The 14,469-nt window shown below is 50.0% G+C and overlaps 1 protein-coding gene across 1 annotated transcript; it reads right to left on the bottom strand.

Moving 5' to 3' along the window:
• Nucleotides 1-3,898: 3,898 nt before the first annotated feature.
• LHFPL7 (LHFPL tetraspan subfamily member 7) lies at nucleotides 3,899-11,646 on the bottom strand. Its single transcript, XM_010992336.3, has 4 exons — nucleotides 11,567-11,646; nucleotides 7,844-8,061; nucleotides 6,923-7,061; nucleotides 3,899-4,459 (listed from the first exon to the last, which is right to left on the bottom strand). The coding sequence occupies exons 2-4, from the start codon at nucleotides 8,042-8,044 to the stop codon at nucleotides 4,206-4,208; spliced, it is 594 nt and encodes a 197-aa protein (XP_010990638.2). The 5' UTR covers nucleotides 8,045-8,061; nucleotides 11,567-11,646; the 3' UTR covers nucleotides 3,899-4,205.
• Nucleotides 11,647-14,469: the final 2,823 nt, after the last annotated feature.

Below are 14,469 nucleotides of genomic sequence, written 5' to 3'. Positions count from 1 at the left end.
GTTAGTTTCCAAGTAAGCCAGCAAAGTAGAGGAGGAGTTTCAGGTGGCATGGGCAGCTGGGGGGAGCCCAGTCACCACTTTTTTGGAAGATTCCTAGCGGAGGTAAGTCTGAAGCCACACAGCAGTGGGCAGGTGGGGCTGCTTCTTTCTGGGGGAAACTTCTGAGAGCAAAGTGTGGTCCCGATATCCTGACCATCCTTTGAAGCCACTGGTCTCGTTTCCCCAGCTCCACCCACAACCTGGTACACTGGCTCTCCTCCGGGAGGGCACCACTCTGTTTGCAGCTGCCTGGCCTTGCCAGACCTGGGTACCGAGTGTACAAACAGGTGCTTAGATGCACTATTGACTTATGGTGATGGACGATAGAGTTTATGGGGGAAAAAAATCCTAAGAGAATATTTTTGCGTTTGTAAAAACTTTCCTAAATATGTGCTTTCGCACTTTGCATAGTTGTGAGAAAATGAGTCTCGGGCCACTGGACACATTTTCAGGACTCAGCGCAAGGCTGGAGAAGGGGTCTCTGTTGCCGTGTGTGTGTGTGTGTGTGTGTGTGTGTGTGTGTGTGTGTGTGTGTGTGATGCAAAACTGTCACGGTAGACTCCTCCTCCCATCTTTTTCTTCTTCCTCCTCCCTCTTTCCCTCCACTTCTTTATCTCCTCCTTCCCCCGCCCCTCCTACGCCTCTCCTCTCCTTCCTCTCTCTCTCCCCCTTCTGCCTCCTTTCCTTGTAGCCATGAGTATTTGTCTGTGTACCCGTGTTCTCCTTGAATGATGCTGTTCCCGTTTAGAATGACACTGGGGTGTGAAGGTCCTCTGGCTGCTTGACCATCTCTCTTCTAAACCACGCTCCATTTTCTTTTCACTTGGAGCTTTCCATTTGGCTTGTGGGAGGGAAGAGCTTTCCTTATCAAAGATGGCTCGAGTTTGAGAGATGGTAGACCCATCACTCAATGAGTCTTCTCCCCAAGTTTTATGACAGCATCCCCGAAGCTCCAGTCACCTGCTGTCCACCTTTATGATTTGGACCGTATCTGTGTACCACTAGTAAAGTATTATATCTTTACTAGTTTTCCTTAAATCAGCTCACCTTTTAAACTTCAAACTGATGGAAAGTCAGGATCATTTGCATGAACAGAAGATAGTTATAAAAATCAATATTATTATCTTGCCAAAATACTATTTCCCACCAAAGGCTTTCTGAAGCCTGCTCTCTCGCTCGCTGTTAAGAAGTCATGAGGGCTGGAGAGGCACTAAAGACATGCTAGCCCCAGATAAGCCTCTCTTCTTGGAGGACTTAAAGGAGAACTGAAATGGGAATGATCTGCTCGCTGCGCCAACTAAAATCATCACCTCTGTCTCTTGTCCACTTGTTTGGGGAGCAATGACTTGGGATCCCAAATCTGTCACTTCTTGGCTGTGTGGCCTTAGGCAAGTAACTTTACCTCTCTGAGCCTTAGTCTTCATTTCTGTGAACTGGGAATAATAATGCCTCCCTTGGGTCTGGATTCAGTCCTGGCTCCTCTCTTTCACTGGGACTCTCTGTCCCTAACATCCCCGAGGATGGTTTCCTGGTTGGGACCTCAGTTTCCCCGAGTTCCCGTCATCTGCCTGGCTCAGGTTCTCAGGGCAGTCTCTGAAACCTGAGAGACTGTGGCTGCTGGAGGAGAACTGGGGAAGGGATGAGCTCTGAGCCCTCTTGGGCTGTGATGGAGCACCTGGAGATTGGGGTAGCGGGATCATCACTTCCTGGCAGGAGCAAATCCCACACTGACTCCGCGGTTTGCGTCAGATTCTACTGAGCCAGGAAAGGGCTCTCGGGTCTCTGTGCTGCTGGCTTTCAAGGCACGGGGCACATTGAGAGCTTGAGCCTAGAGGAGCACAGTTTGATCCTTTTTGAAGTGCCACCTTGCCAGTCCTTTGCTAAGTCAACCTTAGGAGAATGCGAATGACGCACAGAACCATGCAGTTCCCTGGGGACTTTCCATTACATCGGGGTGTTATGCAGGAATCTTCCAGCATCTTCCGAGCTTTCCTGATTCAGACTCACGGGCACAGTGGTTTCCAGCCTTGGTAGGCGCAGGGCTCCTTGTGAAAAACAAACGCCTCTTGTGATGAAGAGAAAATCAGGCAGACGGATTCCTCTGTCTCTTGGCAAATAAAGACAGCATCTCTGTAAATGCTCCTGCTTTACACGCTGCAGAATTGCCCCCTTTGGCATTGCTGAAACTGCTCAAAGAGAAAATTAGGGGACTTGGGGCCATCGTAAGGTTATCACAGAGAGGAGACGGCTCATCCCGAGCACAGGTGGGTGATCTGAAGCTGAGTTTGGGCTTCTCCTTCGTGGCACCTACTTGCTGCCTTTGGCACTGTGACGCTGCTTGGGGCTCCAGGAATCTTCCCACACAAGCCTGATTCACATCAAAGTGTTCCTGATGACACTCGAAATCCACCGCTGGTCTTCAAATCGATTTAAACATCATGTGATGGCTTCCTGGGTTTTCTGTTATTCTATTAATTTTTTCAAAAAGCTGTCAAGTTGTCCTGGTTTTTTTTTCTGAGAGATGAATGCAACCTGCATTCTCTGTGGTCTGTGTGTTTTCCAAAGAATAGAATTGCCCTAATCACATAGTGTTGTTTATGGATATTCTTGGTTGAACATTTAAAGCCAAAAGAGTTTGATGAGCTGGGTCGGGGCAGAGATGATAAATCCAGGTGTTATTTTGCCTCCATCACAGAGTCTGACAGACTTGTATTCAAATCCCAGCTCTGTCACTGATCAGCTGTGCAGCCTTGGGCAAGTGACTTTACCTCTCTGAGTTTGTACTTTTGTGAAATGGGGATGATAAAGCTTCCCTTAAAGGGAGAGTTGGACATTGAATGTTTTTGCTTGCCCAGCATCCTTGCCCCATTCTAGGACCAGCAACTTCTCCCATCTTCTGGGGAACTGTATCTCCTACATTATAACTTAACCATGTGGCCTAGTGAGATTACTGAAACGCCCCTCCCCTCCAGGAGTTGTCACATGACCCCATCCTGGCCAATCAGATTCCTTCCTTGGGAAGAGAGCAGTTCACTCATTCTTCTGGAACAGTCAAGCTAGAGGGATGCTGGCCTGGAGCTGCCTGTGCCCGTGCCTCCTACAGGTGGGGAAGCAGGCATGGCTGGATCCAGGTATTCAAATGAAGCCCATAGACCTCCATCTCTTTCCATCTCATGGCTCCACTCATCTATGCCGGCTCATATAGGTCCCATGCCTATCTCTGACCCAGCCTGTCTGACCAGGCTTGGTTGGCTAGAAGGATTCATTTGTCCATCGTAATGTCTGAAGCGGTCCGAGAGTTGCTGAGGGTTATTTCCCAAGGGGAGATCAGGGTGCTGCCCCCAAAGAATGGGCCGTGATAGGCAAAAGCCACAGACTGAATCCAGCATCCCTGGCAGAGAAAGCAATGTGTGCAAAAGGGGTAGAGCTGTGAAGAGACCCACTGTGGGCTCAGGATGCGGTATGGCTGGAGGGAGAGGTGCAGGGCTCAGTGGGTGACAAGAAAGAAGCTGAGAGGGAGAGGTTGGGACTGGATCGTGGGGCACCTCATGCACCCCAAGTTAACAGTGAACTTTCCACAACAGTGGGACTATATGCATGGAGGGTTGAGACAAGTCCTTAACGCCTGTCCTCCCCTCCCCACCCCAACGCAGGACCAACTTTTATCTATAATGGGTACCCACAAAATGTTTGATGGGAAAATGAGTAATTTTCAAATTCTTCAAGAGGAGAGGAGTTTTTAAAAGGGAGGGAAGAGAGAGAATGTGCACATACCCATTAAAAGAGGTAGTATTTGAGTGAAGACCATGGACTCAGAATTGCCTCTAGGCACTTTTCATTAATAGATTTTATTCTCACCACAGTCCTGTGAGGTAGGGATTACAATAATAGTAACTAAAGTTTATTGAATGCTATGCTTAGCATTGTGCTACAATACATACATACAATATATACAGCATCTCAAGCTAATTTTCCTAACAACCCTACAAGGTATTTCACCCTCCACTTCACAGAAGCATCCCCTGAGGTCCAGAGAGGTGAAGTGTCTGGCCTGAGGTCACACGGCCAGGAAACAGCAGAGGTGGGATTTGAACCTGGGTGCATAGTGATTTCATACAATTCTAGCGTGGGCTCTTTTTTGCTCCTCCTGGGATATTTTTATTTGCTCATTTCTGGTGCGAGATGATGCTGTCAGCGTCTCGGGAGAAGAGGATGGTCCTCCTCTGGACCTCAGTTGTGTGGGGCCACCTGATCATGGGCAGGAGGCTGGCCAGGACTGCGTTGAGGATGGCGGTCACATAGCCCCAGCCCAGCTGGCACTGACCACTGTGGTACACGGAGGAGGCTAAGCAGACTTCCTTGGCGAATGGGGAAGCCAAGCTGATGGGGAAAACCAGCAGGCCCACGATGGTGGCGGTGGCTAGAGACAGCAGGAAGGAAAACCAGTGTGTCGGTCAGGGGGCTCTGGGCTGGCCGTCCATCCCGGGACCCACCCACCCACCCAGCTGAGACGGGAGGGAAAGAGGCAGAGAAATGGACAAGAGGCGCAGCTGTTAAGGGGCAATAAGAACAGGCTGGAACCGGCTGGAACCAAGGTGGCATTGAGAAGAGTCCAGTCACTGACCTTTAGTTCATTACGCCTTCATTATAATGCTGAAAATCACTCCCCCTTATGCCACGCCAGTGCCGAGGCAGACCATAAAACGCCAAAAACTGGGCAGTGGCCCAGTCCCTGGAAATCCCCACCCTTCCCCGAAAGAGCAAGAGTATTTCCCCCTCTCATTAGCACGTGGAATTGCTCGGCCCGTGGCAACCGACCACCCCGTGCCCTGAGGCCACTCTCGCTCTCTGAGAAGGCCGGCACTCTGCCTCTGGAGCGTGTATCTCGCCAAATAAACTTGCTTGCACCCTCATGTGGTGGTGATATTTCCTTCTCCGGCAACACATCTACCCATCCACTCACTTATTTATTGTCTTGTCTATCCTTTTATCCACCTATCACTCAACTAGCCTTCCACCCATCTGTTCATCTACTCACCCATCCATTCAACCATATTCTAAGCCACTCATTGTCTTCATTTTTCTGTCTACCTAGCCATTCACTCACCCGTTCATCTATCCAACCACCCACTTAGCCACCTGCCCCACCTCCAGTCCTTCCATCCATCCATCCATCCATCCATCATCTATCCATCCATCCATATTCCAGTCTACCCATTTTCCCCATCCCTCCATCTATCTATCCATTCTTCCATCCTCTACTAATATATCAGTTCATTCACCTACTTACCCATCCCACTGCTTCATTCATTCGCCAACCCACCCATCCCATCCATCCTGCATTCATTCATCAAAATCTGAGGCGCAGTGGAAGGCACTAATGATACTGAGACACTTCCTCATCTTCAAGGCACTCCCAGTGCAGGAGAATCATGTGACCCCCCCAGCCTCCCTTCAGCCACACCAGTCCACTTGAAGTTCCCTGCACAAGCCTTGCTCTCTTGTCTCCACGCCTTTGCCCCTGATCTTCCCATTACCGGAAATGCCCTTTGCATTTGGCTAATCCCCACTGAGTCTTCCAGACTCAGCTCAGTGGTGCCTCCTCCAGGAAGCCCTCCTTAACACCCCCCACACATTGGGTCTACCTCTAGGAGTTTTTCCTCGCATCCTGTGCTCATCCCTGCCATGTCAAATATCCGTCAAGTTGTAACTGCCTGATGCACCCACTCCTACTGGACACTGTGGTAGCTTAGAACAAAGACTGTATCCCCATCCATTGATACAACAAATATTGAGGGAGCATCTATTATGTATAAAGCACTGTGTTAGGTGCTGGATGCTAGCAAGGCAGATGTGTCCTTGCCCTCATGGAGCTGACGTTCTAGTGGAAAGAGAGGTGTGATAATCAAGGCGGCAGATAAGATATTTCAGGTAAGTGCCATGAAAAATACAAAGCAAAGTTAAGAAGAAAGAGACCTTAAGGGGAAGGAAGCTCCCTTACCTCGAGGTCATGGAAGACCTCACAATGACTGTGATATTTGAGCAGAATATGAAGTGGGAGGGGCAAGATGTGAAGATCTGTAGAGGGAGAATTCCAGGCAGAGGGAACAAGCTTGGCGTGTATGAGCAACAGAATGCAAGCCAGTGTGGCTGGAGCACACTGAGCCTGGCAGAGAAGGCGAGAGATGACGTCGGTGAGGGAATGCGGGTTTAATCAGCAGAGCCTCGTTGGTAACAGGAAGTCATAGGAATGTGGATAAGCCAATGTGTGTGGCGTGATCTGATTTCAGCTTTAACAGGACCCACTTGGCCAGGGTGTGGCAGACTGTAGCAGGCAAGTGTGGCAGCAGGAAGACCCGTGAGGCGGTCACCTCTGACCCAGGTGAGAGATGGTGGAGAATTAATTGGATGAGGGTTACAATCAAGACCTGAGCTAGATCCTCCAAAGCCCATGTGTGAATTGGAGAAAAGCAACCCTTCTGGGCAGATGTAGCGCTGCAGTTTCACAGCTTAGCAAGTGGAGCATAGGCTAGATTTCAGCAGCTCTCAGCCCTCAGCTGGACTCCCTTGTGCAGTACACAACCTACCCTACTGTATATGGTGTTTCCAGTAAAAATGATGCAAAGTGGATGGATAGGAGAGAAACAAAGGGGATAGACTGTTAGGACTGGGTTTGGCTGAGGGCAGGAGAGGGTAATGTTAACAATGCCATTCTCTACCCCCAATTTCTGGCTTGTTAAAGGACCAGGAATAGTCTGCAATCCTAGGGTTTATCTCTGAGTTTCCACCAGCAGTCAAGATTCTGTTTACAGACTCATTCATCCATCCACTCATTCATTCCACAAACAGGTCTGGAACACTTCCTATGTGACAGTGGATTTACCTGCTGCTGCCTGCACCCCGGGCATTGGGCCACTGCCCCTCCTTGGACAGAGCCCTTTAGGGGCCAGGCCCCAGGACAGGAGGAGAATTGCATTGAAGGCCAACAGGAGCCAGCCTCCGAGGAGCATCGTGGCTGAGACCTGCCAGGAAAAGAAAGGAGGGAGGGTGTTGTCTGGGGTGGGTGCAGTCCTATGCTCTCTCTGCTTACAGATCAGCCCCTGAGTCCTCAAAACCCCACGAGGTCTCTGCCATCATCACCCCTGTTTTACATATAAACAAATGGAGGTACAAGGAGTTGGGTCATTTGCCTCAGGGCACACAGCTAATTAAGCGGTAGAGACAGAATGAAGGTCTCGGTCTATTACCACCACACCCTCCCTTTATTGAGGACCTGCTGTATGGCAGGTGCGCCAAGGGAGGCACCTTTGAAATCATCCGTTTTGAAGGCTGTGTAATCTGGGAGTCCCCACCCATTGTCCCCATTGTTGAATCTGGCGATTTGCAGCACAACAGAGACCTTCAACATCTTAGCTGGAGTTTCAGACCTAGCAGTGCTTAAAGGATGACCAGGTAGGTGTGTGTAGGTTGTGCACTGCACAACTGGAGGAGCCGCATTTGGGAGTCATCACAGGTTTGCATATTAATTACAGCAATCTTCCAGCAGATGGCAGTACAGTGTCCCGAAGAAAGGACACCCTTTTCCTAATTTGTACAAAGGCGCTGGACTGGCTGGTAGCTGCCTTCAGAATCATCTGGGGTGTTTGCTAAAATGCAGATAGCCAGACCCCACCCCACACCTACAGAGTTAGAGCCTGGAAGGGAGGTGGGCAGAACTTGGCTTTTTTGGGGGGGAGTGGGGTGGCTCTGATGGGTTTAAGAGTGCCCTCCGAGGTCCCAGTGAAACAGTGAGCCCAAGTCTCACCTTCCAGGCAAAGTCAGGAATGTCATCCAGGGACCTGAAGGTCCCACAGCTCTGGTTCCTGCTGTCACCATGGGGCCAGGAGCAGTAGGTGAGCACACCAAAGGAGAAGGTGGGGGCCTGGAACCAGGCAGGGGAGGTAAGGCTGAAGGCTGAGACGCAGGTGAGGGAAAGTCCCAGAGCTGCCCACACGCTGCCCACCATCAGGGACTGTCAGTGACCTAGGGGGTCAACGGGCAAGATTAGTGGAAGGAGAGAAACAGGGGCTGGCAAAGGTCCCCCTCCCCCACCAGCCAGGGATCTGGTCCTGCCTTCAGCTCATCAATCCCGGCTTCGACCTGGGATGCAACGGGAGGTGTTAACTGGGGTGGGGGTGGGGGCGCTGCCCTAACAAGTCCTGCAAGCAGAGACCCCAAATCTTAAAAAAATGTTACTGCTTAAACAGACATTTAAACACAAACAGTCCTCATAGGAAATAATCATCACGGGTCCAGGCAAGCCCCCTCTCTCATGGTGCATTCACTCATTCATTTGTTCCTTCATACATTTGCTCTGCCCATCAAGCTTTGCACTGTCCAAAGGTCTGCTTGTATCCAGAGGGGGCACCTTTTTCAAAATCACACGGATGCTGTGTTTTGAACAACCCACTATCCATCAGCTAACTCCTCCCAATCCCTGACTGTTTTAATTATTGACCGTGTATGTTTTTGTTTGGAGGTATTTTTACAAAATAGATATTGTTTAGTATGTGTGTATTTTTCGCGTATGTAAATGACACTGTTTTCTATCTTGTCATTTTTCGTGGGGCTGGAAATGATCCTTGGGGGATGTCCACGTGGTACTCGGACCCAGGCTTAAACGTCTCTAAATTATAGAATGCCAGAAGTTACTTAGTTTTCATTCGCCTTGAATCCTCTTTACATAAAGGAGAAAGTCTCTGTTGGAGCTGCTAGATCTTAAACACTTCCCAACCATCTGTCAATCTTCCCTTTTAAGAAGACGGGGAGCCTTGAGCAGGCGACGGAGACTAGTGAGATTTGGGGAATTTGGCTGGATTTTCTTTTATTTGTGGCAGTGGTTTTGTTCTAGTTTTTAGCAGCATACTGGTGATCCATTTAAACTTAAAATGTATGTTAATGAGAAAGAGAGTTGATTTCAAGTCTGGTCTTCCCTAAATAATCATAGAGGTTGGATGGGGAGGCTGAGGCAGGAAAGTGGCTTGTTCATTGCCAGTGTTGTCATTGATGGTCAGAAGTGTGGCCCAGAAGGACGGAGCCAGCCCAAGGGCACTACCCAGTGTCAGAAGCAGCTGAGACAGTCAAGGGCATCTACACAGACCTTTCAGGACCAGTGCTTTTCAACCTTGGCTTTCCCTTTGGGAACTCTAAGCCCAGCCAGCACTTCAAACGTGGCCAGAATCCTGGGCTTGGAGGCCGGCCAGTCCCTCCACCGCTTCCCAGCTGTGTGACCTGGGACAAGTTGCCCCATTGCTCTGGGCCTCGGTTTCTCCATCTGTACAAGCAGATTAGAAGTCCCGGGGGGGCAGGTAGTGTTAGGTTCCATCGCTGAGCAGGGTGATGTGGTAGAAAGACGCAGATAAACCACATCCCAGTCTTCCCAGCGCCATGACCTCGGGGAGGGCAACTCGTCTCTCTGGAAAACGGGGCTGGGGTTGCTGTGCAGGTTCTAGGGGGTCAGATGCAGGTGTGTTGCAGGGGGCGGGGCTGAGCTAAGCCCACGCAGGTAGGGGAGGGTTAGGAGACACAGTTTATTCCCAGGATTAGAAAAACCTCACGGCAGCTAGCCGGCAAGTGAGAAGCAGCTCCGTGAGGGAGGAGAAATATTTTCCCTCTACAACAAAATCAGCCTCTCCTTTGGAGCTGGCAGGATCCTGAGGGCTGTAATTCCAGCCAGGAAGCTGGGGAGCCCTGAGCTGACTGAGGCCCATGATTCGGCCTCTCTCTGGCTGCCCCAGTGCCTCTCCGGGCGTTTCTGACCTTGAAAGGAGTTTTGTTCTCCAGATAATGTGCTCAATGTCACCTGGGAAAAGCACACTGATCATCCAGGTGCCCAGAAACTTAAATGAGGCATTATAACCCGAAACCACATCCGGCTGGTCTCCAATCAGCTGGAATCCACCTAGGGGAAGCTTGAAAGGGATTGAGTACTTTCTCCTCCGGCGTGGCATTTAACTGTTAATGGCAGTTGACGATTTTTGAGCACCCATCAGGCTCCATTCTAAACTCTTTCAGAGCCTCACTCAGTTTAAGCCCTGTAGCCGCTCCATGGTAGGGTGAGTAGTACCCATTTTACAGATGACAAAGAGAAGCCTCAGGAAGCAAGTGATGGACCCAGGACTCAAACTCAAGGAATCGGGCTCCTGATTCTGGGTCCTAAACCCAAAGTGATATCAAGGAATTAGTTTAAAAGGCAAATAAATACCCCAGCGGTTTTCTGGGGCTACCCAGGGTTGGAGTTTGGTCAATCCTCCCCCCTGCTCCAGCCAGGGGAGCACAGATGGTCCCAGGAGAGCCATAGGCAGCCACGGCAGGAGAACTGGGATCGGGGACTTTAGAGGTGGCTGCTAATGCCTTGGGATGTCCTGGGACAAGGAATGTTTGGATTCTGGATCTATATTGAAGGTCGAAGGTAGGACAAGCCGACCAGATTTACTTATGGATTGGACTTGGAGTGTGAAGGACCATGAGGAGGCAAGCATGCCTCCAGGGCTTTTGACCTTGGCAGCTGGGACGGGGGGAGCTGCCATTACTGAGATGGCGAAGCTGCAGGAGGGGCCGGTTTGCTAGCCTAAGTGAAGTCTGATGTGTATTTTGCCCACCCATCGATCTACAGATGCAAACAGACACAGTTGCACACCAAGAGAAAGCTCAGGGAGATGTTGGGGGCAGACAGGGTGACATCCAGGGTGAGGTCTGAAGATGGACAAGTCAGAGTGGATGATGACTTTGACTCCAATCCTTTGTTTCATTCTCCCAGCTGCACGGCCAGGTAAGCCGGATTTCTGGTTCTATTCCAGCTCCATTATGAGTAGGCTGTGTGCACTGGTTCGAATTATGTCATGTAACAGCTCTGAGTCTCAGTTCCCCCATTGCAATGGACTGAATGTTTGTAAGCCCCAAAATTCATACATTGAAATTCGAACCCCCATGGTGATGGTATTAAGAGGTGGGCCTTTGGGAGGTGATGAGGCCGTGAAGGTGGAGCCCTCGTGAATGGGATTAATGCCCTTATAAAAGAGACCCCAGAGAGTGCCCTTGCCCCTTCTGCTGGGTGAAGACACACTTCCTGGCCTTTTACATACCAGGAAGTGGGCTCTCGCCAGACACCTAATCTACCTGCATCTTGATCTTGGAATACCTAGCCTCCAGAACTGTGAGAAACAAATTTCTGTTGGTTATAAGCCATTTAATCCACGGCACTTTGTTACAGCAGCCTGAATAGACTATGTCACCCACTGGCAAAAGGATGGCCACGTCCTAGACTTTAACCTTTTGAAAGTGATAGACTCCTTTGAAAATGTGATTTAAAATCATGGAAACATTCCCCGTGCAGGCTTAAATACACACACACACACACACACACACACACACAATATTGTTTGTAATTTCAGGGGCTCGTGGATCCTTAATGCTCATTATGGCCCCTGGACAATACTTTCCTCTCTCCCCACTCCTGACTCCACATCACTCCTCCCTCCAGACTCACCACACTTCTGGTCAAGACCCTCCAACCTGGTCACTTCTTCTCAGGCTCCAGCTTTGAACGTAAGTCTGTGACCTTGTAAAAGGTGTCCTTCCTTTTGAAGGAAACTCTCAGGCTGGTGAACAAAACCCAGGCATGTGATAAGCTGGTCTGAGAGGGGTGTGTGTGTGTGTGTGTGTGTGTGTGTGTGTGTGTGTGTGTGTGTGTGTGTGTGTGTGTTTTCCTTCCTAGTTCCTTAAATCTAGACAGCCTTTCACTGGGGCTGCTGGGTGGGCTGGACAAAGAGGGAAAAGCCAGCCCCAGATCAGGATGGGGTGAGGTTACGGTGTTTCCTGGGTAGGAGAAGGTGCGAATAGGGATTAACCGATCTACATTAAACACCAGGTGTTGAAATTCTTGCCACTGTGCTCTCAACCTTTCTGCCTCGGTAATTCTAGTTGAGGGATATTTCTCTGGGATTTGAATATCTACCTTGCAGCCTGTGAACTTCCAGAGAGCAGGCACTGGATCTGAAAAGTCTTTATCCCCAGCATTCAGCATAAAACTTGGCTCAGTGTAGGTGCTTGTCTTGTCTTTTGCTGTAAGTGGTGGAAGTGCAACTCCAACTGGCTCAACTAGAAACGGGAAATGTGTTGGCTTACATAACTGTAAATTCCGTGGACAGCTTCAGGCACAGCTGGATCCAGGTGAACAAGTAATGTCTCTTTCTCTCAGCTCTGTTTTCTGCCGCATTGGGTTCACTCTCAGGCAGATTCTCTCTCACAGTGATGGCTTCTGGTGCCTCCAGGCTTAGCAACCATGGAGAAAAGAAGCTCCTCTTTGCACATAGTTGCCGCAATTGCTGTGACTAACTCTCAGTGGACAAACTTGTGTTACATGCCCTTCCATGAACCAGTTATTGTGGCCAGGGAAATAGGATGCTCTGATTGGCCAGACCTAGGTCCTGAGCCTTAGGACTAGGATTTGGGGACTGTGGATTGGAGTAGGCATGCTATGGGGTTCAATGCACTGGAGAGACATGGAATAAAGGTGGGGAGTGGGGTGGTTTCTAGGAGGAAAACCGAGGTGCTGTGAGCGGAGGATGGATGCTGGGCAGGTGAGAACAACAGGCATCACTATGATGCTATAAATGCTGACGTGATAAATAAGACACACCAGTTGGTGCTGTCAGAAGCAGGCGGGTCCAGTGAAGCCTGAGACAGAGGTTCAGTCCCAGCTCTGGCACCTACACTCAGTGTGGCCTTGGTCAAGGCATCTTGCCCTTACTGGACCTCAGTCTCCCTGCTGTAAAATGAGAGCGTCTGGAATACACAAGGGTTTTGAAGAGATGATTGCCAGCGCTTTTTTTCCATTCATTCAACCACATATTTATTCATTTTTCTCTTTCAATCAGTGTTTGTAGAAGGGCTTTGGAGTTAGTCTGAACTGGTTCTGAGTCCCAGTTCTGACGTTTACCAGCTCCATCCGGCTTGATGGGTGCTGCTTCTCAGGTGTGCTTAGCCGCGTCCTTCCCGGCCACCCAGCCGCACTGGACACCATCCAGCCCCCGCTCGCCTCCCGCTGCAGGCGGCCCAGGTCAGTCGCCGCAGCCTCTTGGCCAGCTCAGCCCGCGGTGATGAGGCCGGAGTCCTGGCTCGGTCTCCCAGCACCCCCAGCTGTTGTCCAGCCAACCTGATTGGACCCTTGCCCAGCGGGGTTGGGAGGTGGGGCGACACCTCCTCTTCCACACTCAGGTGAAGCCACTCAGGTGAAGCTCCGGATGTGGAACTGGCTTCCCTCATGGCTGCCTGAGGGTGCAGGTCACACAGCCCAGAAATGTGCAGTTGAGCCAACAGTCACTAAGGAGACAGGAGATGGGATGTCTGCAACATTTCATGTGGCTTCTCCGGAGACACCCTAAGTGACGGAACTCCTGGCTGTATTTTCTTGAAAAGCTCTGGCCAACCCAGTAAGTCATGTCTTTTTTTTTGTTGTTGTTGGGGGGTTGTGTCGCTGGAGGGTAGCAGTTAGGTTTATTTATTTATTTTTTAAATGAAGGTATTGGGGATTGAACCCAGGACCACGTGCATGCGCTCTACCTCCATCATAAGGCACGTCTTATATTTGCTCTCCTTCCTTCCCAGTCTGGCAGTCCCTTTTCCTTCGCTCTTGTTAAGATGGGATCACATCCTGAATAAAGCATTAGCATGTAAATTTTGCCTTAGGCTCTGTTTTCTAGGCAACCCAGACCGTGATCCTAGCTGTGTGACTTTGAATGACTTACTTAAACTCTCTGAGTTTCAGATGCCTTATCTTCAAAAGAGAGATAAAATAGAGCGTAGGATTGTTGTTGTGCTGAATGAGACAGCACAGGCAAAGTCTTGGTTCAATAAATAACAGCTTTGTGGGGGAGGGTATATCTCAAGTGGTAGAGCGCATGCTTAGCATGCATGAGGTCCTGGGTTCAATCCCCAGTACCTCCTCTAAGAATAAAATCAATGAATAAACCTAAATACCTCCCCCCACCAAAACAAAACAAAAAATAACAGCTTTCATTAGTATCATTGCCATGAACCAGGCACTGGACTGTATCACGTGGAAACATTTGTTCAATGTTAAACTCCAGGAATATTTACTGAGGGTTACTGGGCTGCACCCCCAGCTTCAAGACCAAAGAAAGAGCCTGAGACATCAGTGGTTTGAGGGACAGGGGGATCTTACACGTCTAAAGCAAGGTCCTGGAGGGACACCCCACTGTCTGCGCTGTCAGCAGGCAGGACTGGCAGCAGCCTTCGCTCCCGGTGGAGGGATTGGTTAGCATTTACAGTGGGGATTGACATCAGGTTGGCTCATTGGTTACCAGGGAAACCAGCAGAAGGGCACGCCCCTTTGATAAGAACAATCACTGGCTGGGGTGGGGGTGGGGG

This window comes from Camelus dromedarius, chromosome 31 (assembly GCF_036321535.1).
Source record: "Camelus dromedarius isolate mCamDro1 chromosome 31, mCamDro1.pat, whole genome shotgun sequence".
In the NCBI taxonomy this organism is placed as follows: Eukaryota; Metazoa; Chordata; class Mammalia; order Artiodactyla; family Camelidae; genus Camelus; species Camelus dromedarius.
Note: the sequence above shows the minus strand (reverse complement) of the source record. Positions and strands in the feature narration are given on the sequence as shown.

Coding starts and splice junctions, on each gene's coding strand:
- LHFPL7 (XM_010992336.3), bottom strand. CDS start 8,044: ATGGTGGGCAGCGTGTGGGCAGCTCTGGGACTTTCCCTCACCTGCGTC. Junction 7,062..7,843: donor TTCCTGACTTTGCCTGGAAG/GTGAGACTTGGG, acceptor TTTTCCTGGCAG/GTCTCAGCCACGATGCTCCT. Junction 4,460..6,922: donor CGGGGTGCAGGCAGCAGCAG/GTAAATCCACTG, acceptor TGCTGTCTCTAG/CCACCGCCACCATCGTGGGC.